The 27958-nt window shown below is 38.0% G+C and overlaps 3 protein-coding genes and 4 non-coding genes across 18 annotated transcripts; 5 read left to right on the top strand and 2 right to left on the bottom strand.

The window, feature by feature from the left end:
• Positions 1-131: 131 nt before the first annotated feature.
• On the bottom strand, positions 132-15661 carry LOC117413694 (protein polybromo-1-like). Of its 10 annotated transcripts, none has more exons than XM_058999726.1 (30): positions 15531-15661; positions 14433-14650; positions 13933-14030; positions 13686-13833; positions 13408-13557; positions 13029-13145; positions 12596-12664; positions 12319-12417; positions 11884-11969; positions 11655-11746; positions 11135-11351; positions 10716-10857; positions 10350-10447; positions 9661-9940; positions 9326-9431; positions 8259-8901; positions 7770-7981; positions 6777-6962; positions 6491-6648; positions 5390-5656; positions 5115-5260; positions 4836-4993; positions 4529-4712; positions 4225-4429; positions 3789-3990; positions 3503-3658; positions 1882-2040; positions 1440-1483; positions 938-1145; positions 132-630 (listed from the first exon to the last, which is right to left on the bottom strand). In XM_058999726.1, exons 2-30 carry the CDS (start codon positions 14637-14639, stop codon positions 458-460), a joined length of 5010 nt encoding a protein of 1669 aa, XP_058855709.1. In that variant the 5' UTR covers positions 14640-14650; positions 15531-15661; the 3' UTR covers positions 132-457. The 10 variants fall into 10 exon arrangements, with proteins under 10 accessions (XP_058855709.1, XP_058855708.1, XP_058855706.1 ...); XM_058999725.1 differs by having other exon boundaries at positions 11655-11740; positions 14433-14675; positions 15531-15641; XM_058999723.1 differs by having other exon boundaries at positions 14433-14675; positions 15531-15640.
• Positions 15662-23451, top strand: LOC117413692 (guanine nucleotide-binding protein-like 3). Its single transcript, XM_034022937.3, has 15 exons — positions 15662-15764; positions 16049-16107; positions 16540-16677; positions 16784-16897; positions 17007-17090; positions 17422-17557; positions 17876-17979; positions 18273-18417; positions 18917-19004; positions 19326-19503; positions 19866-20008; positions 20435-20571; positions 21527-21681; positions 22015-22102; positions 22451-23451. The coding sequence occupies exons 1-15, from the start codon at positions 15752-15754 to the stop codon at positions 22552-22554; spliced, it is 1686 nt and encodes a 561-aa protein (XP_033878828.3). The 5' UTR covers positions 15662-15751; the 3' UTR covers positions 22555-23451.
• LOC117414273 (small nucleolar RNA SNORD19) lies at positions 17621-17695 on the top strand. Its single transcript, XR_004546157.2, has one exon. It is a non-coding gene; the product is annotated as a small nucleolar RNA SNORD19 (small nucleolar RNA).
• LOC117414278 (small nucleolar RNA SNORD19) lies at positions 20075-20149 on the top strand. Its single transcript, XR_004546161.2, has one exon. It is a non-coding gene; the product is annotated as a small nucleolar RNA SNORD19 (small nucleolar RNA).
• On the top strand, positions 21855-21928 carry LOC117414276 (small nucleolar RNA SNORD19). Its single transcript, XR_004546160.1, has one exon. It is a non-coding gene; the product is annotated as a small nucleolar RNA SNORD19 (small nucleolar RNA).
• Positions 22173-22248, top strand: LOC117414274 (small nucleolar RNA SNORD19). Its single transcript, XR_004546158.1, has one exon. It is a non-coding gene; the product is annotated as a small nucleolar RNA SNORD19 (small nucleolar RNA).
• On the bottom strand, positions 23381-27957 carry LOC117413693 (glycosyltransferase 8 domain-containing protein 1-like). Of its 3 annotated transcripts, none has more exons than XM_058999735.1 (10): positions 27712-27955; positions 26857-26901; positions 26662-26760; positions 26295-26511; positions 25924-26041; positions 25453-25537; positions 25050-25162; positions 24577-24743; positions 24388-24500; positions 23381-24209 (listed from the first exon to the last, which is right to left on the bottom strand). In XM_058999735.1, the coding sequence occupies exons 2-10, from the start codon at positions 26870-26872 to the stop codon at positions 24025-24027; spliced, it is 1113 nt and encodes a 370-aa protein (XP_058855718.1). In that variant the 5' UTR covers positions 26873-26901; positions 27712-27955; the 3' UTR covers positions 23381-24024. The 3 variants fall into 3 exon arrangements, with proteins under 3 accessions (XP_058855718.1, XP_058855719.1, XP_058855720.1); XM_058999737.1 differs by having other exon boundaries at positions 24023-24209; positions 24335-24500; positions 27712-27957; XM_058999736.1 differs by lacking the exon at positions 24388-24500 and having other exon boundaries at positions 27712-27957.
• Position 27958: the final 1 nt, after the last annotated feature.

Raw genomic sequence — 27958 nt, 5'->3', positions numbered from 1 at the left:
AGTTTACTGGTTTGACGGGCAGGCTCCGTCCTTTACCACTAGAGCGGTCTGCAGCTTTGAGTGCAGTTATCTTTCATAGACCTGTATACAATTGAGCAGTGTTGAGTATAAAGCATCACAGAGACAGAAGGTGGCTTTTCTCATCAAGCTTTTTATAGTAAAGTGTTCAGATGAGGTTCAATACAACAAACAGAGTATTTCCACAAAGTTAACCAGGTAAGAACCATAACATCAGTAGAAAAAATAAAACAAAACAAAATTAAAAGGTCATTGCCTCAGCAAACACACACAAAAAAACAAAAACAGACAAAATGAAAAATGTCAAATCCAAGCTTATTTTTTGGGGCATCTCATATAAAAACCTCACAGAATTGTTTTTATATTAGACAATAAAAAGGCTGCTTTCTGTCACATTTCCACACATCATGTATGAAGCATGGATTGAAGGAGGCATGTGCTAAGCATGTTCTATGTTATAAGCATGGCGGATATTTAAAGTATCTCGCAGCATCAGGTCTCGTAGACGCCACAGTGCATCGGTCATGGTAGTGTGAGCCCCTTTACTCTTTAACCAATGAGCAGGCAGGCGGCCCTCCTGCTCTCTCGTCAGGTGGACATCTTTTCTTTGTGCTGCAAGACAGACAGAACACAACATTATACTCACCAAATGATATTCAGAGTTTGACAAAACAAGGAACAGAAGTTATAACCATATTGTAAATAAAATGCAAAATAAAGATAGCAAGTCTTTCACATTCACAATATTTCTTTCTGTGCAATGTAGTAGCCAATTTGTTTTTCTTGACTATAGCTATTTCATTTTACTTAATATTAACATTGACCTTTTTTCAGTTCCTTTTTGTGTCCTGTTTTTTTCTTCTTCTTTCTATTTGCTGCAACACCATTCTTACACATTTTAAAACAAACAAGCCCTTACCTGTAAGTGTCTGGTCCCATTTGCTAACAGTCCCAGTCTCAGAATTAAGCCCCTCGATGTACTTCAGATAGGCCTCAGAGTGCAGTAAGCGCTGTGTCTTTGGAGGAGGTGCCACAAACATTGGCGTGGACGGCTGCTGCAGTGCTGGCTGCCCTGTCTGACCTGGGTAGGGAGGTGGAGCCGTCTGGCCCTGCCCATGCATGCCCATCTGAAAACCGCCACAAGCATATTGCATCAGAGATAAGAAGACATTCAAAAACACACACGGTCTATTTTTATACACTCCATGTGTCTTGTTTAAAAATGAATTATGAACGGCAAGTCTATGTTTATTAATAATAATAATAATAATAATAATAATAATAATAATAATAATAATAATAATAATAATAATAATAATAATAAAATACAGGTCTATTACAAATTAAAACCTGGTAACTATTAAAAATACAGGTACAATCATTTTTATGTTTAGGTATTCTATGCTCCTAGGTAGAATTACCTGTCCATATGCACCTCCTGGACCTCCTCCCATGGAGTTTACACCTACAAACACATCGACAAGGAAGGTGGTTAGGGGTTACATTTATTATGGAAATGGAAAATTAACCAGCTGCATTTAATTGTGATAGACAAAATCGATTATAGTAATTCAACCATTATTGAACAACAGAAATAACAACTGCATTTAGTAATTCAGCTTAGGTCAACTATTTAAAAGAACAAACAAACAAAACAAAAAAAAAACTTGTGGGGCATCATCCAGGTATAAACTTTTAAGAGACTGAAATGAGACACACACACACTAACAGAATCACAGGACAGTTAGAACTTTGGGAGATGGGCCCAAATATTCCACTGAAGTCTTTGTTGCACAGCAAGGTCCCTGAACCTCACAGCAGAAGGATGAAGAGACTGGATGGTGATAATGAGGATGTTCTTACCCGAAAAAGACAGGCCTGGGATGCCTGGCATACCTGGCTGAAGATGGTGGGGTAAAGGAGAAACCCCAAGGTGATGTGGCTGCATGCTGCCCATGCTGAACATGCCATCAACTGGGCCTTGTAAGGGTTGCATAGGCAGCCCATAGCCACCCATCATGCCTTAAAGGACAACATAACAAAGTTCATGCATCAGTATCATGCAACGCTATCAGCACAAAAAATAGAATACATGCAATAGAAATGGATAATCTACTTATTGTTAGTATGCACGATGAACAGATTTGTTAGCAGTAAAACTAAAGATTAAGAAAAGAAAGGTTGATGATTGATTATTTTAACGAACATGCTGTTGACAGGAATCTAAAACTTGGTCCAAACCTGCATTATTCGGAAGCGCAACTTGTTGCTACCAAACAAATGGGTCAATGTGAACATCAGCGCAAGACACTTAAAGGTACCGGTCCCGATTCCTGACTTTCCCCTCCATTTTCACCTTTTCATCAGATGCAGTAAGGTGGCAGAGGCACGGTTGCACAAAAAGTCGCTTAAGCATTGGCTTGTATTTTTTTTTTTTTACTTCTATCAAGATTAAATGACTATTACAAGTTTTAATTTGTAATCTCTTATTTTAAGTCCTGTTTATACCCAAGCAAAAAGTTAGGGCACTTTCGCACCTAGTTCACAAGTGATTTGAATCGTGGTTCACTTGCAAACAAGTTTGCTTCGGTTGGTTTCACACCGGAAAAATTCAAGTAAACTTGAATGTCTTTTAAAAGTGCTTCAAATTCGTTTGGTTGGTTCACTTGCAGCTTCATCCAGGCTACAGTTCTATTGGTTTCACACTGCACTTTCCAAACGCACTCGGCTCTACTGCTGATCGCGGAAGTTCTCTCTGGAAAAACTTTTTCCATCATGCCCAATATGGAGAATACTTTACGCAACGTGGTTGTCCTGCTACCCGTGTTATTTTGGTTTATTTGGTGCTAACAACGTCAAATCATTGCTGAAGTAACGTAACATGCTGAAAAAGCGTCAAGTATTTGTCGGAAAAACACTGTTCTTTTGGAGAAAATGCCAAAGGCAATCATGATTAAGAAAAATATGGACATTGAACCAACTGCAATTCAGCTGTTATTGATGATGATAATAATAATAATAATAATAATAATAATAATAATAATAATAATAATAATAATAATAATAGCTTGTTGTAAATGTTGCATTTGTGACAGTGTGGTGAGATACAGATGCAGCAGGATCTGGTTCATTTCCAAGTGAACTGGAATACCTTTTGTTTCACTTTGCAAAAGGTGGTAACCTTCAAGTGATCTTGGTTCACTTGGTTTGATGCGTATCCTGGTGCAATTCCGTGGTTCTCAGAGTCTTCACATATCACTCCAAGCGAACCAAACTTCAATCCGCATCAAAGGATCAAACAAACTAGGTGTGAAAGTGCCCTTAAACACTTTTCAGGTAGGAAGCTGTTCAACAGAAACTTGGACGCGAAACATGCTAGAGGTGGCAAGGGTCAAAGCAAAATACCTCTAAGGTTTTTATTCTCTTAAAGCTTTGAGCCTCATAAGAAATGTGTTTGTCAGTTCGAAGGTTTTCCAAGTGTTACCTGACACAGGATTTTGATTTAGCATTCCCATGGGGGTTGGGGGAGGCACCACTCCCATTAATGCATTGACTGGGGTACCTGCCCGAGGAGAACCAGACTGCTGCTGCTGAGCTGCACGCTCTCTCTCTTGCTGCTCTGCCACCTTTGCTGCCCGCTCTGTAAAATAAAAGGGAACAGCTTGAATAGACCCATCAAATGTTTTTATTCAGCACCCTTGCATTATCCTTCAAAAGCACACCAGAGTCTCGCTGACAGTAGTGCTACTGTTGTTCCTTTCTTTCATTACCTTCATAGTCTGCCTTCTTGGTTGCTTCCAGATTTCTCCATTCAGTTCCCACCAGTCGACTGAGCTCGCCAAAAGAAAAGTCCGGGTTCTGGGATTTTATAACTGCCCTCATCTCGCTGCTGAAGAGAATGTAACCACTCATGTTGATCTTCCTCTTGGAGCCTTCCTTCTTACTGCTGCCTTTAACGGATTTCGGAGTGGACTGCAACACACACAAAAAACGGTTTTCAAAATGACATCCTACCACTTCAATAAGTGTTCTAGGACCTCACGCTGCTTTTGATAAATTCAAAACTGAAGAGAGTTATGCTTAGGTGTCCTTGAACGCATCCTAATTAATTAGTCCCTCACATACACCAGTAATCCTGGAATGATTGATATTGATTGACAATATATTTGATTTTAAAGTTAAAGCAAGGCAACTTTGACCTCTCACCTGGGGTGGAGTATATGGCATTATGTCCAGTTCGTTGGCCATAGGAGTTTGTAGCTGAGGCAGAGTTGGAGTTTCAATAACCTCACCCTCCTCTTCCCCAATATCCATGTCATTGTCAGCTCCTAGCTCAGCAAACTTCGCCTCCAGCTCTTGAATCTTCTTCTCCAGCAGCGGAGAAGGCTCCTTCTGAGGTACAACCGGCTTTCTAAGAGAGGAGGAGAGGAGACAAGACGATTTTTTTTTGTTTTATAGGGTTTGAATAAAATATTTATTTGAGATACACATGTAAAACTGTATGCCTAACCTGAAGTAATAGATTTCATCATCTATGACTTTTGCAGAGAGGGAGAAGCGTTTCAAGCCTTTAAACTTCTTCATCTGCTTGTCGCTTTCATTGTAGCGACTCTCACAGAGCAGTACATCATCTTCCGGTACTTCAGTGGGTCGGCAAGAGAGGTAGTCCTTAAACGAGGACACAGCACATTTCCCTATAGGACAGACAGGCGACAGTGGTAACTTGCTGCCTAAACTAAAGGAATTTGTTTTAAAAAGTTTGCTTTTAGAAAGTGAAAATGTAAAATAAAAAAAAATAAAAAACGTTGACTTGTTACCTAGTACACAGTTCATAGGGCAGGTTTCTTCAAGGTTACTCAGAAACACTTCTTTCTTGTAGAACATTTTGGTTGGCTCATGCTCCGTCTCCTCTGGGTGGATAAAGATAGGGCCAAAGAAATAAGCAGCACCGTCTCGAACCCACATCTTCTCAATCCTAGAAAAACAAATAAGAAAAAACTCATCGCACTTTCAAAACGTTAAATGTGTTGTGCTCTCAATCCTACAGTACAACAGACTATGGAAACGCAGCACCGGGGACACATCATTTCCCATACCTTCCCACTCTACGACGTACTAAGCCATGGGACTTAATAAAGACACAATCTCCGACCTTCATCCACATTTCATTGTAATGGAGCTGTTCATAATATATACAGCCAGGCTCCCCATTGGGCATGTCCACAGGTACATCTTCTTTCTCCTACACAGAAACAGTATGGTTATTTCACAGAGAAGAACATATTCCTACAGGTTTTCCATCATCAGAAACTCATACTGCAAAAGGAAGTGTTACATTTGCACTATGCGTCATCCCTCCACACATTTGTACCTTATCAATGATGCCATTGCAATCCACGCCTTTGGTTTCGTCTGTCATTTCAGAAGGCTTTTCCGCTTCATGTTTAGTAGCACTGGCGAACACTGAAGCAACCCGAACCACTGGCAACGGCACGTCACGAGGGACAAACTTCACAGAACTTAGAGGCATGGTCCACATTTTGATTTTCTTGAAAGACTTGGTCTTGGCTGAATAACGGGACTCGCAAACAAACACATCCTCACCCCTAAAGCCCTCAGGATGAAGCTTAAAGTATTCCTGTCGTAAGAAAGCAATAACAAAACAAAATTAAATGCATCACTTAGAAGAAGGTTCTGTGGTTTAAATTATTTACTGGTAGTTAAATACAGGTAGTAGTAGACTATTTACAATCCTATTTAATATAGGTATGTAAATTTAATATAGGTTTGTAATATAGGTTTCCAGACCCTCATCTCTCCCTACACCCCCACTCAACCTCTCCGCTCCGCCTGCACTAGAAGACTGGCTCTACCTCCGCTACGCTCCCCTGCCTCCAGAGCCCGCTCCTTCTCCACCCTTGCTCCGCAGTGGTGGAATGACCTTCCTACAGATGTCAGGACTGCCCAGTCCCTGACCACATTCCTGCGCCTCTTTAAGACTCACCTCTTCAAACAGCACCTGTAGAACTCCTCTGTTTGTATCCTGGGACACTATCACCCTTCATTTAAATGTGCTTTATTTTGCTCTTATCTGCCCCCTGTTTTACTGCATTTAATCCTGTACTTCAGAATACTGTAACCTGCCAAGTGTTTAACCTGTAGTATTTTGTATTTAATCATATCCTGATGTAACTATCACTAGTATCTGCTGTATTATTGAATTGTGGTTTGTCACACTTGAACAAAAGTTATTGTATTTCTTGCTCTTATTGTATTACTTGTATTGTAACACTTGAAATGTATTTGCTTGCGATTGTAGGTCGCCCTGGATAAGGGCGTCTGCTAAGAAATAAATAATTTAGAAAAAAATAATCATAATAATAATAATAATAATAATAATAATAATAATAATAATAATATGCAGTATGTTTAATACCTTGTTCTTTATGTATTAAAAGTGAAGAACTATTACCTTTACAAACATAACCACACACTTTCCAAGTATTTTGCTGACAGGGACTTTGCTGTAGTAATCGCTCTTAAATACTTCTTTCTCCAAGAACTTGCGTGTTGCCAGGTGGAATGTTTCATTAGGTCTGTAAAACCAGCAACCATACAACCACTTCTCACCTGCAAGATAAATAACACACCGAAGCCGATTTCATGTAAAGGAACATTAGTACAAACCATGCACTGCTTCCGATTTCGACACGTTTCACTAAACAAAACAATCAGATGCATTACGAAGAACTGCATACCAGTATCATCTTGCCAGAGCCTCTCAATGCAGACTATATGAGGCTGCAGGTTTGGCTCTGCTGGTTCCACGTACACATAGTCTCCCACATGGTACATGCTGTTCTTAAAGCTGCAGTCCTGGCTGTATGTGCGCTGAAGACCAGACTGCCAAGCACCTCCAGCATGATCATCGCTCTTCTCAGCTTCTGTTATGATTAAAAAAAAACATTTAAACAAATGGTCCAGTTAATGAAACTGTAATTACTCTGCCCATCGACAAATACAACCGTTTCCAAAATGCTTTAAAAAATAGAATGAATGTAATTAGTGGGGCTTGCGAAGCAAGAGCCCCCACTTTAAATCTTCGACATACTTATTATTATTCTTTGGCACGCTACTCCTCTTACACCGTTTAAGCTAGAAACGCCGTTCAAACTTTAAAACGTGTAGACCGGTCTGGAATAGTGTGCTTGTATACAACTTTTTGATATTTTATATTTTTTAAACTATTCAGCTTTTTGTCCTTTTCTTGTCCATCTTCATTCACTTTAATGAGACTTTTTTCAACATACTAAAGCTCCCCATTATTTAAAAACTCCCAGACTTCCAACATTCTATTTACTGTAAATGATGTAACTTTTGACACAAATCAGCTGCTTTGACCACTTTCCCAACAAGTAAGACAAAAAGTTAGAGCATATTGAATCTTCCTCTAATGCTCTGCTATTCAAATCTGAAATCAAAACAGAAATAACTTTTACCAATCAAGAGGTACAGCTGTTTTAGTAACCGCACCAACTTCTTTCAGTAGGCTACTTCCCACTGTTGAATTAACTGTCATAGAACTTTGAGAAATTTCAAATTATAGCACATTCTAAGCATGAGACAATTAGTAAACAATGTGACTTTTGACACAAATCAGCTACTTTGACCACTTTCCCAATAAAGCAAGCCCCACAGCTGTACTTCTAAAGTTACCATCTAGTTCTTAAATAGATGTTCAACTGAAATACCTTTCTTTTCTTCTTCCCTCTTCAGTTTATCTTCTTCCATCTCTTTTGGTAGTTTTTCCTTCTTCTCCTTCTCTGCGTCACTGTGCAGGTGTTTGGTTGTATAGCTGAGTGCTGGAGTCAGCAGGATCTCCCCGTTCTTGCACAGTTCATCTCGGATTTTAATGAAGAACTGCTGCAGCTCTAAGGCATCCTCGTAAATTTCTGAATCCGTTCTAAAATACAAAGGATAACCAAATCAGAATTGTTTTTTTTAAATTGAATGCACCGAAATTGTTTTTGAAAAGTAACAGACAGTGCAATTTATTATTTATACGTCCCAAGGAAAAGTAAATGTTTTTACAGCACTAGTTGCTTAATCCATAGTGTAGACATTATTACTAAAATGTAATTCTGGACTCTTATGGTTGGACACAGATCCTGAGTAGCACTTATCTTGGACTATCTCATCTAGGTGGTAATCAGCATCTTGGGTTTTTTGGGGTCTCATACCTGTTGAGTCTTCTTGCTTTCTCCAGAACTTCAAACATATGTTCCTGGAACACATCAAGCCTCCTGTAACGGTTGTTATCAATGTTCCTTCTGATGATTTCAAAGTTTAAGGGTGGTTGGCTGGGGTTAGCAGGGTCTCTTCCTGGAATCTCTGCCAGAGAGTCACTGTAACAGCGCCCTTCATCGTCCTGGTGGCTCAGCACAGACACAAACAGGTTGTGGATCAGCTCCTGTATCAGAAGGTTCACATTGGGGACATGATACTCTTCCCCTCCTTCCAGGTCCCTTCTAGTCTCCAACAGGACCTTGTGGAGCACAAGAGCATCTTTATAAATAAGAGACTCTGGCTCATTGTAGGTACAAGCATTGTTAAACATCAGCACAAAGTCTTCCACCAAGGAGTCTACATCTTGGAACTTGTTGGCCATCATGTGGCTCTTGATCTTCTCCATGTCAACTGGCTTTTTGATGGTCACATAGTAGTCAGGGAGCTCCGCTCGGGAAGGCAGCCTCAGGAAGATGGCGCTCAGGCGACGGCCCCTCTTGTCTGTGTAGTTCTTCACAGCTTCATACAACTCATTTAGTTTCTGCTGCAAAGGGGTCAGGTACTTTGACTTCTTGGGAGAAACACCACTTTTTCTGCCTATGAAAATGAAATAGAAGTTATAATTAAAAGATTCCCATCACTTTTCACAGAGGCTTAAATTCAAACCATTTTAAATGATACTGCTCAATATACTGTATTCGCATAAACATGGACATCCTTATTCTATGCTTGACACAGTGAGTACTGACTATAGCAATACAAAGCAGATATTTCAAAACACATTTTTAAAAACCGACCTTTGAGGCAAAGAGAAACCTTTAGTTATTTCCTTCAGCTCATTTTTGAACAGCAATAGTGTTGCATTTATACATTTACTCACATGTAAATAAAGTAAATAAGCCTTTTTAAAAGAGGCAATATACAAGCACCCATATCTGTATACAGGTCATAGTAGTGTTCAAAACCTACCTCCATACTGTATTCTACAAAGGAAACAGAATATCTCTATACACAAACATACTTATTTTCAGTTTTGGGGAAGCCATGTCTTCATCTTCAGGTAATGATCCCAGTTCTTTTCTCTTGTCCTTCAATAATTTTTCCAGAATGATGGCATCATTGTATACCTTTAAGATACCAAATAAAATACCTTCTTAGAGGGGGAAACTCACAAGGCTGAATGTAATTTAAAGCTTGTTTAAAACCACCAAGATATTAGAAAGTGCTGACAATGCACGCATAGGAGGATTTAAAACATACGACAGATTAAAAAGTTTACCACCTGCAAAGGGCAATGTATTTGATAAAAGCGATCGCTAATGGTACAATGGCTTTACAGTGAAATCTCCAACATACCTGGGAGCCTTCCTCATTATAGTGGCGTGCATTGCGGAACATCCGCTTCATATCCTCGATCAAGGCCTCCTCACTAAGGTATTTATCTGAGCGAATGTTGTGCTCAATTGTTTTTAGGTCCACGGGCTCTAGGATGATTTTATAGTAATCCGGATAGTCCTTCTTGGAGGGCTTGACCATGAAGAGATCACACAGCCGCCTGCCTGAGCCAGGCTCACGGGCCTCTGTAACTGAACTGTACAGGATTTTCATCCGATGCTTCTTTGCATTTTTCTTGATGCTGACAAAGAGATATTTATTTTTTTATAGTTACAACACAATTTGGTTTTCTTGACTTAGTAGATATTCTTGCCCTGGACCTGGTCTTTGTCTTTAGCTAAACTGAAGCAGTATAATAAATTAAGATGTAAACTTACTCTGAGTTACTCAAACACTGTACAGCGTGTTTTTTTTTTGTTATTGTTTTTGTTTTGCTTATTAGTAGATTATTACATTTTAACAGCCAGCATTACTATTTTGTCGCTACAGGAAATGCGAAGTTACATTAAAAGGCTATGGGCTATATTGTTTTTGGTAAAAAGGCAACCACCGCAGTTATCGGGAAGCATACTGTTTTTATTATTTTGTTTTTTTTACTTTCGGAAGCAGACAGGACTCTTTGTTTAAATCCTTTCACAAGGTGATTATACCTCTTCCTCTTTGCGCTGCCCGTGTCGGATGTGGCTGAAGAGAGCATGCTGTCTCCGTCCTCAGTCTCGTCTCTCCTCACAAGCTCTTTCTTCTTCGCCTTAAAAGACAGCAAATCCCAGGAGTTAAGCTTGCCGACCGCTTCCAGAACACATTAATATTAAATGGCACAACAGATCTGCTGAACTCAAACAGAGAGGCTCAGCATACATGAATATTAAAACACGTTTGCTCACAATTAGCACAAGCACAAAGAAATCCTCAACGCGACTTTAAATTAATTGAATACACAAGTGACCTTTAAACACTCCTTATCCGTAACCTTCAGTGCAAGTGATGCACATCTATCCCAGAATAGAGCAAAGTACCTGCAGGAGCTGCTGTAGCTTCATGACTCGCTTGTAGATGGCAGAGTTTGGAACATTGTAGCGCTTGGCGTTTTCAAACATGAGATTCAGATCTGCATCTACTTGATCCAGATTCTCGTATTCATTGTTCTTCATCTTGTTTCTATGGAGTAGAAACAATAACGTCTGAATGTTTCTCTAATTAAAATTATATATTTATATTGTCCACCCTCGAGCAATCAATAGGAATATATTATATACCTCATCCCATTAAAAGAATAACTTCTCAGCACTTCACATCCTTTGTTCTTCCAATTAAATCATTCCACAATTCAACTGATGAAACCACAGTTGCCACAAAAATAACCAAGAAACTAAAAGTTCATGCCATTGTTATTTTCACATTGCACTGCCTAAACCATGTGTCCTAACTGTCTTACCTTATTTGCTGAAGGGAGATTGGCTGTTTGATTTGTTGGTAGTAATCTGGATACTCCTTCCTGGAAGGTAACTGGAGAAAGGGCTCTGCTACTAGCTGTCCTTGGCTGTTGCGACCACCTCGGACTGCCTCATAGAGCTGGAAGATGGGGTTGGACATCTCCATGCAGGAGCTCATGCTCTCTACTTCAGACTCCCCTTCATCATAACGGACAGCTCCTGTAGAAACGTGGAAGGTTGTAATGCAAATACAATGGACAAGCAAATAAGCACCACGCAGTTACAATTTACAAACCTTAAATGATGCACTGCAGATTGCCACAGTGCATGGGAGTCCCAGACACAAATTCAAGACACCTGGATGCTGGATACTTGAGGTGTTTTCATTCAGAAAAAAAGGTTAATGGAATTCTGGGTTAAGTTGTTTTAGCGCACAGCATGGGGTTGCCAAGTTGAGAAAATGAAATGTAATTCAGGTTGGATTTGGAAGAAGTTCCTGTAAAAACTGATCCTGTTTCTTACCAGCTAGAAACGCATCCTCGTCGCTTTCAGAGCCATACTGTAAAGCCATGGTTATTGCCGACAGGCGGTCCCCTTGAGCAGATCTCCTGTTTCTGCCAAAAAGAAGAGATGAGTCATTCCTAGAAAACAGTGGGCATTTACAGAGACAAACAGTATAGCCAACACCTCCTGAATCCAGAACTCCAGTAGAAATGTATTCTGGGCAAAGCCAACCATTCAAAAATTCTACCTGATTCGAAGACTCGATTTAGTAGGCTCTGCATGCTCAATTTCGGTTTTCTTCTGAATAAAAATCTTCTTGATGGTGTTTGCATCCTTTAAATTAAAAACAAAAATAAGCCGGATTCACAAAGCAATTTCGGTATGTTACAAAGTCTAGTGCTGCCTGGATGCACACAATATTAGGGTTCTAGAATATCCTTCATTGAATCCTTTCATTAAGATTATTGCCACTTTTACGGCTAATGATGTCATAATAGCATGCAAAATCACCAATAACCTTCAATGCATCGCAGCATTACTAACATGTATTTCCTAATATTGATTTACTTAAGATTGTTTTTACAGGACAATTTTTTTTTATTTTTTTTAATTAAAGTGATTATGCTGTTAGAAGACTGATATTAAATTGAGCTGATTCCCTTAATTCAGTCTCTATACATACCTTAAAAACTTGGGATCCTGGTTCATTATATGTTTTGGCATTTTTTGCTAAAAGATCAATGTCCTTGGCCATTGCAGTCACGCTTTTATACAACCCACCCTGGAAATGAAAGTCATTATGTCAGTATCTATTGTACACTATTCACTCGGCTATACAAATGACTGCTTTTTAAGACTATTCCAGATATAAATATATATATATATATATATATATATATATATTTGAAAGGGGTTTATACGTGCAAAGGTCCCTCTGAAAAATGTAAGTTCTTACGTACCTGTATCCTCTGAGCAATTGTTTTAAGATCTATTGGCTCTTTAATGATTGCATAATAGTCTGGGTAATGCTGAAAAATAAGCAGAGTTTAATGGTATTTACTGAAAGATAAAAAATAAAAAAATAAATCACTTTTGAAATAGTTTTAACTTCCTGGTTAATATTAATTGAAACCTTGGAGTGAGATTCTGTTTTTCACAGAGACAGAAAACCTCTGGGAAATAAACTACCAGTAGCAATTATAATAAATCCTTCAATACAGGCACAGCAAATTATCAAGGAAAACTGCATAAGGCAGCAAGTCCTGTACTACAATGGTATTAACTGGGAACCAATGAAGACTATATTTCATTTTCTTCAATACGTAACCACTACAAAATGGATCCTAATATTCAGGTTCAGACAATTTATATTAATGGAGTACTGTCTCTTACCACTTTAGAGGGCAGTTTCTGAAACAACTCGCTGACCAGACGTCCAGAAGGCTCAGTGCTAGTGACCACAGCTTCAAGAAGCTGCTCCAGAATCTCTTTTAAACAGCTTGGCGGAGTCTGGTGTTTAAAACGACACAATTATGTACAGTACGATACAGAATGATATTGCAATCCCACTGGTTTACCTATTTAACAAACTCACGATTGTCTCCATTTATTTGTTTCATTATAAAAACTGGCTGTTCCACCAGACACAGAGATCACCTTGATCAGAGACTGAACAGCATTAGTTTAAGCCATCAGCACATTCATTTTTCATAGCATGTATGGAACAGAATAGATTTCTAAGAGAAGCACTGTGTCCAAGTGCGTTTCTCACCTCCTCCTCAGTAGATGTTCCAGGGTTTTCCTGTGTGTCCTCCCCATCCTCGTCATCCTCCTCATAATCTCCTCGCTGAACAAACTCGTTCTTTGTTCTCAGGTACAGATCCCACAGTCTGCAGGCTGCTTTGTACTCCGGGCTGTCCGACTAAACACAGGAAATACATTAAACAGGTTTTAAAGGCGGCATACATTTGTATTCCTATTGCCGAGTATCCTGGTCTGTGGGCCCTTGGGTATAAAATCTCACACACATGCTAAAAAACACTTTCGTACCTTGTAGTAGCTCTTTGCATTGTTGAATAACAACTGAAAATCTGCAGTCAGCTGATCAACATCATCATATTCCTCCATTTTCAATTTTTGTTGTATTTTCATCAAGTCAATGGGCTGAGTGACAATTTCATAATAGTCTGGCTGGTTCCTTAAACAAGGACAATGAAAGCGATGCGTGAATAAACATTACGATATTTAAAAAGGGACACTGGACTAGCGAAACATATGAAACGGCAGACTCCTCTACCTTCGTTTTGGAGCTCTTATAAAGAGTTCACATAGAAGTCTTCCGTGGTCATCTTTGTAATCTCTGATGGTATTATACAGTTCATGGCAAACTGCAATCTATCAGCACAGAAGCAAGTGGTTAACATCTATTAAGACTTGATCTCACAAAATATTATTCACAATATATTTTTTTGTAAAATAAAGCTCCAGAGACTTTAAAAGGCTACAGGACACATTCTGTAAATTATTTCTGATAATACTTTAATATACAATTAGTTTTCAATTCAGATTTAAGATTCATAGACATGTGACAAAAAATCATAGAATGTAAATAGCATTTAAACACTCTCAAACGTTAACAGTAGTCATGATGTCATCACAGCTATATCCATCTGTAAATGCTGTATTATAACAAACAAACAGTGCCAGCATACTTAGATAGGGGTTCTTAATAAGCACTAGAGGTTAACATCATTATATTTTAAAATGAAAAGTTAAGCTGTAGAATAACAGACACACCTTTTTCCGTCCGCTGTTCTCATTGTCTCTTTGTAAAGGCGGAACAATACTGTGAAATCCACTTACTGGATCGACAGTTGGGATATTAGATGCTCTTCTCCGCTTTCTGCCACTCACTGGGGTTGAGCTTGAAGTCTGTCCTTCATCAAAGTCCCCCCCACTTACACTACTGGAAGGAGATGTTGCCCTTCTCCTTTTGGAACCCATAGAAGCAATACCTTTGGATCGATGCATAATAAAACCCTGTATCAAACATTACATGGAGACACCTTCCTTAAGCATGAAACCTATTTTGTTCAGATTCACATCAACATTTTTTCTTTCACTTAAGTGCACATGTATGTATCTTATAAGAAAACGTATTATTTGTTTAAAACTAGTAGGCATAAAGAAAGATCACTGAGATGCAGTAACTGTATTTACTGACAAATGGGAACTACTCGACTGTCAGGTATATACTGGGTAATAAGCATGCACGATAAAGTAACGCAACCTCTATAAGTCTGTTTATTTAAAATGCAACTTGCCACAGCAAACTTTAACAGAGAGGCTGTATGGATAACAGGAGCTTATTTGACCGAACTATTTATGTTTTAAGTTTGGTATTATTAACCTGGCAATGGTGATAGATACGTGGTATTAACAGAGGTTAATATTATTTGTTTATTGTTCAAAATGTTAACATTAAGGGACTTAGAGTTTTAGCATGCAGTCAGATCATACTGTACTTTGACAACTGTAGGAGTATACATCACTGTAAGGATGTTATTCTGATCATTAAAAGCTGTTAACCAGTACACAAGTGACATAGGCTTTACTGTCCAAAATAGTTTTAAATATTAAGCTGTAATGCATTTGTCAACATACAACAAAGCCGCTTCAGTTTGAAGAGTACAGCGCAACCAGACCACTGCCTGGGTTATAAACTCGGGTTTAATCGAGTCAAAGACAATAGTAATATAACAGGAGATGCAGATAACAAAGAAAGGCGGCCTTTCACCCAAACATCAATGAGAATGATACGAGATAGCTCTACAACACCCTGAAAAACATCAGAAACAACCCAGTGGCAAATAAAAAAAGGCCATCTAAACTTACCTACTTCAAGAGGGGTAATAAAACCAGGTGAATTTAGAAATGTAATGTAAAACCAAGCAGTTTGATACACAGACAAGCCCCCAGTTGTAACTTCCCCCACTTCCGACGACAACTGCAAACCGGATGAGGAAGTCAGACATTTTTTTTTGTTTTACGGCAGATGAGAGTTACACGTGGTGATTGGTGATCATTAGGAGACTGCAGCGAACAGGCGAGCAAGTATGAAGAGACCGAGTAAGTGTGTGACGGTTTAAAAAAAACAAAAAAACAACCATAATGATAAATGTTATGTTTCGGTTATAGATTTATCTTGATCTCAGTATAGAGTTCGTAGTTCGTGATGAATGTTTTGATCGTATTATGTACACGAGGGACATTTTGGTTCTGGGGTTTGAGAAAATGACGGCCCTTCCATTTTAATAACATTCTGATGGAAAATGATTTGACATAAATAGGTTTTGAGATGTCAATAGATCAATATTAACATCCCATGACATGTTTTTATTTTTAAAATATAGAGTTAAAGAAAGCAAGCAAGCGTCTGACATGCTCCAAACGTTATAAAATACAGAAAAAGGTAAGACTGTTGTGCATTCATTTAAAGTTTTATTTTTTTTGGTTATATATTAAAAAAAGGGCTTCATATATTATTTAGCTGTTTAATGTCTGATAACGTACTGTTTGCAGTGTGTAAACTGTTTTAAGAGTCCCGAGAATGACATGTGCTACGCCGTGGGTTGTTACACAGTCGCCTATCAACGTGTTGCACAGCAGTGACTCCTGTCTGTTGCAGTGGAGGTTATGCTATGGAGTTTTCTCTTTATATTTCTCATCCACATCAGATACAGCACTACCTGCTATAGTGACCTGTCTAACAATCCCTAAGCGATGCATAGTTTTCCCCGTTTAACTCGTCAGTCTGTAAAGACCCGTTATAAATTGGAACATCAGCACGGATACTTTCCAGGAGCGGTGTCCGCAGCTTGATACATTTATTTTGTGTTGACAGGTCCGTGAACACAACAAGAAGCTCAGAAAAGAAGCAAAAAAGCAAAAGGTACGCAAAGTGAAGAAAGACCCGGGAATACCCAATGCCGCTCCATTTAAAGAAGAGATCCTCAGAGAAGCAGAGCACAGAAAGCTACAGGTAAGCTTCACTACAGAACAAATATAGTAAAGTGAGCCGATTGAAACACGCACGAGTGGTGAGTGTAACGGCCACACAAGTACCCCAACTGTTTTGTTCCCCTTAGCTTGAGGAACTTAAAGAAAAACAGAAGCTCACCAAACAGAAGGAACGTGCAAAGAAAAGAAAACTTGAAGCTGAAAAAAACGACCCAGCGACTAAGGCTAAAAAAGCTAAAAAGGTAAAATTTAAAAAGGGAAAAAAAGCTGTTAGACTAATGGGCCATTGTCTATATAGTACTGTACTTTAAAAAAAAAAAAAATCTTCAATATGTTGTATAACTTTGACAGGAACAGACTGTCAAGAAACAGCTGAAGTCTACCAGCAATAAAGATAAAAATTCAAAAACATTATTCTGCAGTGAATTGAAAAAGGTAAGTCAGTTTCATGATTTATTTAAACAAAGAGTAGAATTGACTGACAATGCTCCAAGTTATATTGAAGGATCACCAGTCTATTATACCCCTGCCAGTATAAATGAGTGTTGTTTTTTGGCCAAAGCATTGTGAGGAAAGACACAAAGCACACGGCATGCCTCTATTGCCCTATCCACACTACTAAAATAATGCGCAGTCATCACACTTTGAAAACGTGATTGCGAATGGTTATCATGCATTATATATGTCAAGTGGATTGGGTACATGTTGTACTGATATGCTTGAGTGAAAATGTTCCAGTTATTTAGTCCTGCTGTGTTTCATATAGGTCATTGAGGCCTCGGATGTCATCCTTGAGGTCCTGGACGCCAGGGACCCTCTTGGTTGTCGCTGTCTACAGGTGGAAGAGACCATCTTGAACTTGGAAGGAAAAAAGCAACTCATTTTGGTATTAAATAAAATTGGTAAGGAGTAGTACATTTTCTTTAGTTCCACAGCTTCAGTAAGAAAGTTCATATGTTAAATATGAGAAATGAGGAGAACAGCTAACAGCCTGATCCTAGTGAAGACTGTTCTAATCCAACTCTGATCTCACACTGAATATGTGACAGGATTTTCACCTGTGGCTCTATATGTTTGGTCCTGTTGAGGGGTGCAGCTTTTTAAGGGATAATTTGACTGGCATGCTGGTTAAGGGGGTTCATTGGGTTTAACATAAATAAAAATAAATTTAAATGGTTTTGTATTTACTAACAGTACCTTTAACACTCTTCTGTCATTAGATTTGGTGCCCAAGGACAATGTGGAGAAATGGCTGAAGTATCTTCAGAATGAATTTCCAACTGTGGCCTTCAAAGCATCGACACAGCTTCAGGACAAAACCGTGGTGTGTTTTTGCTTGACAGTTGTGACTTTGTTTTTTTTTTTGTACATTTGTGTGCGGGGGAAAGGGGTTGGCTTAGTTAAAACCAAAGGTGAACTGAATGTATTGAGGCAATCCCAATAAACTAAAGTTTAACCATCAGGGATTGATGCTATATACAGTGTGACAAACTTTACATTTTCATGGAATGGCCTTTTGGCTGTCTTTTGATAAGTACAAGATCCAACTAGGATTTCACTAAATTGATATGTATACATATTTTAAATGTGTGTGTTTTTTTCCCATTTGTTTTATAGCAACAGAAGAAGCGTAGAGCTGCAAGTGGAGCTGTTGATTTAACTAAAGGTGTGACCTGTCTCGGGAGCGATTTCCTCTTGCAGCTCCTGGGAGACTTCTACCGGTCTCGAGGGACAGACGATGCCATCAAGGTTGGAGTTGTGGGTAAGAACCATCACAAACACTGGGAGACCACAGGGAAATATCGCAGAGAACAGACTAAATCATTACCGTCCGTTTCCTGAGCAGTTCAGAAAATGTAACTATGTATTTAGCTACGACTTCAAGTGTTCTATTAAAGAACCTGTACGTTCTGTTGCTCTGATAAAGATGTCCAGTTTGTGTTAATATGTCTTGTTTGCAAATAGATGTTTAGCATAGTGCAAAGCAAATAGCTACCGAATGTGCTATCTCTACACTGTTTGGGTAGAAGATATGATACAAGGTCTGATACTTGTTATACTGTATGTTTTATCAAAGATCAGGCTGCATGGGTCATAGTTAGGGACCCTGTTTGAGGTGAGAAATGATGACTGTTGTTTACACTGAACATTTTGATGACTTAAATAATCCAACTCTGAACTCGCCTGTCGATTTTTTTTCTTTAGCAGTATGTGTAACCTATCGGTTTCTTTTGTGACTGATACAAGTTTATTTTTTTCAGGCTTTCCAAATGTGGGGAAAAGTAGCTTAATAAACAGTATGAAAAAAATGAGAGCTTGTCATGTGGGGATATCAAGATGTACTACAAGGTAGGTACATATTATTACTGTTGTTCAAATCTTGTGTTGATTAGTAATGTGTTCAAAGTGAATTATGAAGCATGATGAATAGATTGCTCTGACCCAACCATGGAGTCTGCATTCAATCCAACACTGACAGCTTCAAAACCCTTAAACAATCTGCATTTGCAGGGGAGAGACTGGAATTTCTATATAAACCTTTTCTGTGTATTGTTTCTGTTGCTTGAATTTGCGACACATCCTAGCTACTCTATTGAAATGTGCTATACATTTGTAATACACTTCATCCTGACATTGATTTAGAGTGGCACTGTGTTTTGTTTCATGCAGGTGTATGCAGCTGGTGCACATTGATAAGAGTGTGAAGATGCTCGACAGCCCCGGTATCATAGCGGGTTCATTAAACTCTGCAGTTTCTTTGGCTTTAAGAAGTGCATCAGAGATGGAGGAGTTAGTAAACCCGCTAGAGGCAGTCAATGCCCTACTGAAACACTGCAATAAGCAGCAGGTACCTGGCATTTTGTGTGCTTTTTTTTTTTTTTGAACCTGTATTTGTCCAGAAAAGCAGGTGGTCACAGATACATGACTCATTCATACACAGCAGATCTTAACTCCCAAGATAGACTAAAGTGAATACCATAGTGAAAAATATAAATCCTTAAAAGAACAAGTGAGATATGAGGATGACAATAAGGGCAGTCAAATGATTCACTCATTAGATACCAGGGCAGCAAATAACACTTATTAGGCAAACTAAATTAAATCTTCTTTGCAATGTAGTAAAAGGAATACATAAAATATCATATGGATATGGTTTAAATCATCTAACCTTTTTATTTGTATTTTTTAAATATGTTCCATTCCATGTAGGTAATGCTGCAGTATAATATTCCTAACTACAGAAATTCCCTGGAGTTTTTAACACTGTTTGCCATGAAACGGGGTTGCCTGAAAAAAGGTGGTGTTCCTGACACACAGAAAGCTGCAGAGACCCTGTTGAATGACTGGACTGGGTAAGCTGTATTTTTCACAGCGGGGTCTAGCATCCCTTTTACAGGAATCTTATGTCTGGCAGCAGTGAGAAATGGGGATAATTAATGGTCTTAAGTTTTATTAATGAAGATTTCAGATCCAACTCTGATCTCACTGCAGTGGCACACACCTATGATCAGCTCTTCAAAACTGAATGACTAGTTGAAGATTCTGCCGAGGGTAGAATGTACTTCATACCTGTGTTACGGACAGGAAGATGTTACATTGCCGTCATTATTGATGCAGCTCTTTTTACAGTCTTTGTTGCATTGTTTAATTAGATGATCGAGACACGTTGACTTCCTTTGTAGTGATATATTTAAGTCAATTCGTTCAAGCCCTCAAAGTGCAGTTTGAAAAAGTTACGTATATTTTCTTCAATTCATCAATTCATTTTGTTTCCCCAGGGCTAAAGTGAGCTACCATTCGAAGCCCCCTGAGCAACACAAATTTCCCTCTCACCTCTCTGAAACTGCTGTAGCAGAAAGGCTGAAGGAGTGGGGGACGGAAAAGCTTGAACAAGGCAACTTGAACACCATCAAAAGTAAGTTGCATTTCTCGTCGACTTATTGCGTAGTGATTCAAAACAGTAATTTGTAGTGGTGCAATCAGCAACTTAATTTCTTATTTGAGTTACCATATATAGACATTTAGCAATGGTAATCGATGCACTGACGTTTTTAACACAAGATCCAATAACTACAAAAACTGTTGTGCATAACAGTTAAACAAAAAGGCACAACTTGCATTCAAATTAGAACACTTGCGATTATAAAAGAAATACAAAGGACTTGAGTTTTTAACTGAAAAAAATGTGTGTGTCCGCATCAGATGTCCCTTTAACATTGTAATAATAAAAAATACTATATATTAACAGAAGCCATTTTTATCTGAACTATGGTTGGTTGTTCATTACTGTTAACATTATATCCAAAGCAATACATTTTTAGTTAATCTCACAAATCCTGACTAACTTGACTACCGTACTAAATTCAGCTTCTTTTTCTGTAATATTGCCATATAATCCAAACACAATATGCTTTGAAACAAAAGAAAAGGTAATCAATAGATTTAAAAGCAAAAAAAAACATATTGCCTACATTTTTAAATCAAGAAAACGTGAATACAATAGGCCTACTTCTGATTTGGCTTTTCCAACGCGATTGTAGAGACCTAAAGTGTGTATCCTAGCAACGCGCTTACATTGTTTATCTACTTTATTAGCACAAAAAGAAGTGCATTCTCAAACACTCAAGGTTTTAATGCAAACCGACAACAGGAGACCTCAAACTGGGTTCTAATTTGATGCATTGATTCACCAATATATAATGTAAGCTCGGGAAATTTTTAAAAACAGATCAGTAATCGATGCATCGATTAATTGTTGCACCACTAGAGTTTCCATGGTAAATGTTGATTGCTTAATATAACTAGCTAGCAACATTCACTAGACTCTGACATCTGGAGATATGTAAAACTTTCCACCTCCTTCCCCATAGATGTGAAGTGTCCCAACATGGCAAGCAGCATCGTGTTCCATTCCACAGGCCCAACTGATGGAGTTCTGGACGAGGGAGTGGTGAAGGAGCCAGATGAAGGGCAAGATGAAGATGAAGAGGTGGAGATTGGTAGTGAGGAGGAAGAGGAAGAGGAGGTATGTTCACAGCATTTAAGATCTGATACTAAAGTAACCCTTTGACATGTTCCAGTGAAATGGCCTGTTCTCCAGAATTCTAGAACTCCAATCTGTCGTAATGCTATACTGTACAAAATGGTTTTGGTGCATGCTTTAAAAAGACCCAAGTTTGAAGCAGCTTTGCACTGAGTGAGAAATGAGGATAACCAATCAGTTCTGAGTTACCGATGAGGACTTCAGATCCAACTCTGATCTCACTGCAGTGTCACACATCTATGATGGTTTGCCAGAATTGAAAAATTAATTGGCTTTTTCGTGAATATTCATCAGCTAAAACTGTTTTTGTTTTAGCTGGAGCTGGATGAAATCAAACCCAAAGTCAAGAAGGTCTTGCCAGTTGACAAAGCATCAAATGGTAAATCAGAAGAAAAGACAACTGGTATGTATTGTAGTTAACGTACACAACTTGTGTACAAAATTATGTGCAGTATGATATTTTGCTCTTAAGTGAGAAATGAGGAAAATGTAATCAAGTCTTGAGTTACCAGTGACGACTTCAGATCCAACTCCGATCTCACTCCAGCAGCAAGATGTTTATGCAGCACCACAAACGCTAATTTTGGAAAGCATTCCTGATGCAGCAGCATGTATCAGAATATTTGTTCTGCTTAGTAAATGTTTATTTTACAAACACTTTTTAAACTATTACAGTTTGTAAATACCTGCACACATCCAAACGGTGCAGTATGTACAGTTGTCTAATTCTGGTTTATTTTGGTTTTAACAGGGGCGCAGTCAACACTGCAGTCACAGGTGGTACCCGTTAGCATAGACTTTTCTTCATCCAAGAAAGATGATGATGCATATGACTTTAACACGGACTTCAATTAAAATGAGCGTTTACCAGAGAGCTTCCTTCATGGGAGGCAAACGCTGGTGAAACAACCAACTGTCTTACTGAGTAAGACTGAACTGCAGCACATGTATTTGTTGTAATCTGAATTTGTCACAAGCCCCAACAACAAAGGACTGTAAATCTGATGTGTAAATCACTGTACATACCCTTGAAGATGCAAAGCCAATGGAATGTCAAGTTTTCTTGTTGTTTTACTGAAAAATGACAGTGTGTTAAAATTGTTTTTTAAATCCAGCATGGTAACATTAGTCGTGACAAATGCGTGGTCACCTTATTCTACATTGTTTCATGTAAAAACTACCTATTTTGTAATACCGTATTGTGCCAGTGTAACTTCATTGCACAGAAATTAAAGGAACTGTTCATGTTGGAGATAATGTTTTGTTCATTTCATTATAAAAAAATACCGAATGCAGCTCTAGAAAAGGAAACCCAGTTTGACAACTGTAAGTAAGTGAAAGTGCTGATTGTGTATAGAACAACAGTAATAAGAAAAGTGTCAGTAAAAAATATTAATACTGGTTTAACTATTGTAATGAATACTGCCGCAGGACAAATTAAGATTTAACTCAAATTTTCAACAGCTGATATATAAAAATAAGTTACACAAAAGAAAGAATAGTGGCAGCATTTTGTCAGATTTCTTGCTACTTTTGCATTATTTTCATAATCAATTGAGGGAGAGGGGAGCCCCCTGCCCCCTATACACAGAATTGGTACAGACTTAATCTGTTATTCTCTTTGTGTTTGTTTAATTTTAAGATAATTTAACACTACATTTTGCATAAAACAGTAAGAAAATGTCATGCATTGTTTTATTGGGTAAAATAAAGAGTCAAAAATGTACTTTTTAATAAAAACCTGGCTGGTAACGATGCTTGTGTTAATTATTCAAATAATGAAAAGGTATAACTTTTTTTTGTTAACAGTATTACTTACTTTTCATGTAAAGTAACAGTTAAGGTACGGTTAAGGTAGTTCTGTACTGGAGTAGCAAAAACAGACAGTGTGCATCACCAACAATCCTGAATCTTAAATGATGATGTGTATTAAATGCGTCAATTACAAAAGTATTGCAAATGATTTACCACAAATTCCTGAACAACAGCTACAGGTTAGTATACCACCACAAGTATAAAAGTGAAAGTGCAAGACATGTTTAACTATCACACAGGATCTCGACAAACACCTTAAAGCAGGAGTAAGAATGTTTTCACACCCCTCTGAATTTACAGGCACTTCGCTGATGTGCTTTGGCTCCTTCCTGTACCTGCAAATGAGCAGACTGGCCTCTGCTGCTGCATGCAAAATACAGTACATATAAAAAAGATGTTATAAACAATACCAAATCCCACTGTAGTCATCCTGATCAGGTGGAAAAAACTGTCCTGAGAAGTTGCTAATAACACATTGGAGGGAAAGAAGTGATCTCAAATCGTGTAAGCTTATTTGTCTTCTGTGTGTTTCCGTACTGGATGAAACTTGCCGGTTGGATCTGGGATGTACCATTTGTCCCAAATGTCTGTGTATGAAGATGTCCTCCCCCAGGGTTTGTAATGACCATTCCAATGAAGCAGTTTGGCTGCTTTCACAAACCGAGATGAATAGCGGTTTCCAGCACCAGTGGAACCTTTAAAAAAAGACGAGCGTTACATTCATTCTGCTACACAAAGTGGTGAGAAAAAGCTGCATAGGTACAAGCATCAATCCTGATATGATTTCAGACCTTGGAAATATAAATAAAAACAGAGCCACCTCTAAAAGAACGTCCTCTAGCACACATTCTTCTGCATTGCAAATTGTCTTACCAAGATGCCTCACATGCCACATTGGATCAATGCTGGAGTGTTTCTTATAGAACACAATTAGTAAAGGTGGTGTAGTAATACTGCCGGCTAGGGTTCGACTGTAAAGATCCTCTCTGCAAAATAAAATGAAATAAATATAAACCGAACATTACATTGCAGGCACCTATAGCTTTATATTTGTATACTCACGCTACATTAACTTCCATCCATTTTTCAAGCTGCTTTGTGATATTCTGTCGTTTCCATTCAGTCAGGTTAGCCACAAACACTCCAGGATTGAAAGAACAGGTAGTGGCCTTCATTCCCAGTTTCCTTATGGAATCCTTTTTATAATCCAGGAAACCAATGTAGTTGTACTGGGGAGCAGAATAGAAATGTTACCTGCTCATCTGCATGGCCATTAGAGGGAATTACTGGTTATGTTCAAATCCTTACTTACAATTTTGTTAACTGCTCAGGTTACATATTTAAATTTTATAGATGATTAAAAAATACATTTTAGGAACAAGAAATTTGTGATTGGACAATACCTTCAACAAGTTACTGGGCAAGTCAGTTAAGAAATGTAGTACGGATGCCTCCAATTCACAGAGTGGATCAATATTTACTGGTTTGGTTTTACTCCTGTCCAGGGGGATATGTTTCAATGAAATCAATAGTACCTGGTTACCTGCTCCCCTGACTAGCCCTTTCAGAGACGCACTGTCACAGTCATCAGAAAAAGCAACAGCATGGCCTGTCTTCAGCTTGGTATTATATAGCTCCTGGATGTCACCTAAAACACAGACAGCGTTTTCAACAGTGTTAAACTAAAAAATAAACTGCTTTTTTCTTTGTAAATACAGTAGAAGCTCAAGCTTACGTATATGGTGTCATTATGACTAGGTCTCTATAGCTCATCAATGCGGCAAAAGATTGGCGGACCACTGTATGACTGGGTGGCAGTGTCCTAATAAAATTGTCTGTTCCGTTGCTCCATACAAATATTCACCTGGAAGTGTAGTTTTAACATCATTCACTTTGCTCTTTCTATCAGCAATTTCTCATTTTTATCATGTACATTACCTTGCACTATGACATCATCATCCAAATAAATTGCCTTCTTTCCATCTGGAACAAAAGTAGGTAGAAAAAATCTGGCAAAGGTTAGCTGTCAAAAAACAGGACAGACAGTTTTATTAGTAATTTCATCTAAGGAGTACAGGATACTGTTAAGATCAGAAAGCAATGAACAAAAGTATATTAGTTAAAAAAAACAATTGACAGTACCGTATCTTTAATACACACTACAGAAGGCAGTTAATTTATCATTAAAATCATATAAAGTAGTGATCACAGAAACGTGAAGAGGCTCAACTTACCTGCACAACAGTCAGGAGGACAACATTTATGAAAATATAAATGGAAAGACACAACCTGATGACGGGAGACCAAACTACTCTCATGATTTGATCATTTTCTTAGTGGTGATTCGGGATTCAATAAAAAAAAATATTTAAGTAACTACAGAAAACAAGGAAAGGTGCATCTACGTACCGGTTTAAGAGGTTCTGATTCCACAGGATTGTGTCGAATCTTCCCCTCTAAAACCCGTGGATCAAACTGCACAATTCTGTACTTGATATCCTTCAGCCCAGTTTTACTGAGCCAGTTTCTGAAATTGAATACAAGTGGTTTAAAATCAGATAAACCAATTCATAAAAACTGCATATATAAAAAAAAACATTTAGATCAGACACTAGTACAAAAGCTTTTACAGTAAATTTGACGTAGTTTAAAACCAGACATTTCTCCTCATTTCAAGTATAAAAACACTATTGTGTATACTTCTATAGATCTTGCTTCTGTCCACTAGTTATAAAATCATTTGTGTCTATATCAAACTACTGTACCCATATGGCACTTACTTTAAATGATCTGCCGTGTCGTTCATTGTGACTATGTGGAAGACAACGTTGGACTTAGTGTTGCTGTATATGCTGTTCATAGCTGCTATTAAAGCTCCGAGTCTCTCTCCTGCAGCAGTGATAACCACAGGAACCTCTTCACCTGTCCTAGCAACTTCCAATCTCTGAGGAGCTTCAATCAGAAAGTCAATTGGCTGTAATCCCATATGATGAGAGTCTGGGAAATAAAATTATAATACATAATAACATATTTTGTGTTATTCAAGCACAGATTGCTGTGAACTAATACTCATGACAACAAACAAACTGGTTCTTAAATCATTTTACACTTTGAACCATGTCCTCAAAAAAATTCAAGTGCACTTACCAGAACTTACACTCCTCAGAAAGTCATTCAAACTTATAAGATTGCGATGCACAATTATTAAAAATGCTACAGCAATCAGCAGCAGAATAACAACATTAACTGAAAAGAAAGAAAATAAAAAGAAATTAAATGCATTCACAACAAACTGCATACAAAAACATTAAATATGGTTATCTTTCAAATAAAAACACCTACTTTTTCTAAATGTCATTGTTTTCTTCGTCCAGTTCTGTTTTATGCCTAATATATATATACAAAAACAATAACAAGAATAAATAATCACACACGGATGAAGAGCTTTGTTTGGAGTGCACACCTTTATGGTACTGGTTGCTTCAAAATAGATGTATTTGTTTTTTCTTGTACCTGACTAACTTTTGGGGGCATAAATCAAGTTTCATTTGCATGACACCAGCACGCTAGAAAATGTGCATGTACTCTATGTTTTTCAAGTACACAAACTGACTCTCTCTGGAATCTGGAATCATAAATCCATGACCAAATATCATCTGAAAGAACGTTTAAAGTCAGTTTGCAAACTTGTACAGAGAAGAAATACAAATACTGAAGCAACAAAACGAAGAACCGCTCGAGCTGGCATTTGAACAAGAGGTACTTGGGGTGGAGGGGAGCAATGAAGTAGGCTACCCTTTAAATCTTTAAAGAAGTGACAAGTTAAGTTCTAAACGGCAAACGTTGATATGCACAGTTATTTCACCATGCACACGACTTGGGTGAGGTTTGTAGGTAGCCTATGTCCAATCTACCCCTATAACGAAAATTACAAACCGACGTCCCCAGCTTTAATTCAGCATTTAAATATGTAGTATATGCACGCTAGGCAATACCACGTGTTATCGATATATTATTATCATTCACTTAAATAACTTCACCTTTTAAATTGTAATGAAAAAATACTAGCAAGTTACTGTGCTTGCCTAGAAATACATATACTACTGCTTTACTAAAAATGAACGTAAAACAGAAACCTAGGAACTAATGATGCCTACCAGTTCAGAAACATGATTATAATTTACCAAAACCAATTACCTTTCAATTCATAAGTTAAACTTGCTACAGCCAACGTGCCAACTCGACATCAACACTTCTTTAGCCTGTGAGAGTCTGTGTACATGGTCTGATATATGGCTGTTCACCGTGTGCCTAAACTTTTTTCATGAATACTGTCGATCTAAATTTTACTTTACAGTTATTTATATAATTTAATATAATTTCATTTTTTATGATTATGTATTTAATCTATTTAGAAGAAATTGAGTAAGTGTACTTTACATTT

The sequence above is a fragment of the Acipenser ruthenus genome, chromosome 25 (genome assembly GCF_902713425.1).
Source record: "Acipenser ruthenus chromosome 25, fAciRut3.2 maternal haplotype, whole genome shotgun sequence".
NCBI lineage: Eukaryota > Metazoa > Chordata > Actinopteri > Acipenseriformes > Acipenseridae > Acipenser > Acipenser ruthenus.
This window is presented reverse-complemented; position numbering and strand designations above follow the sequence as displayed.

Coding starts and splice junctions, on each gene's coding strand:
- LOC117413694 (XM_058999723.1), bottom strand. CDS start 14,666: ATGCATCGATCCAAAGGTATTGCTTCTATGGGTTCCAAAAGGAGAAGG. Junction 9,432..9,660: donor ATAATGAGGAAGGCTCCCAG/GTATGTTGGAGA, acceptor GGTATCTTAAAG/GTATACAATGATGCCATCAT. Junction 8,902..9,325: donor TTCCCCAAAACTGAAAATAA/GTATGTTTGTGT, acceptor TCATTTTCATAG/GCAGAAAAAGTGGTGTTTCT.
- LOC117413692 (XM_034022937.3), top strand. Junction 16,898..17,006: donor AGGCTAAAAAAGCTAAAAAG/GTAAAATTTAAA, acceptor TAACTTTGACAG/GAACAGACTGTCAAGAAACA. Junction 21,682..22,014: donor AGGAGGAAGAGGAAGAGGAG/GTATGTTCACAG, acceptor TTTTTGTTTTAG/CTGGAGCTGGATGAAATCAA.
- LOC117413693 (XM_058999736.1), bottom strand. Junction 25,538..25,923: donor AATCAGAACCTCTTAAACCG/GTACGTAGATGC, acceptor GTTTTTTGACAG/CTAACCTTTGCCAGATTTTT. Junction 24,210..24,576: donor TGGATGGAAGTTAATGTAGC/GTGAGTATACAA, acceptor CTTTTTTTAAAG/GTTCCACTGGTGCTGGAAAC.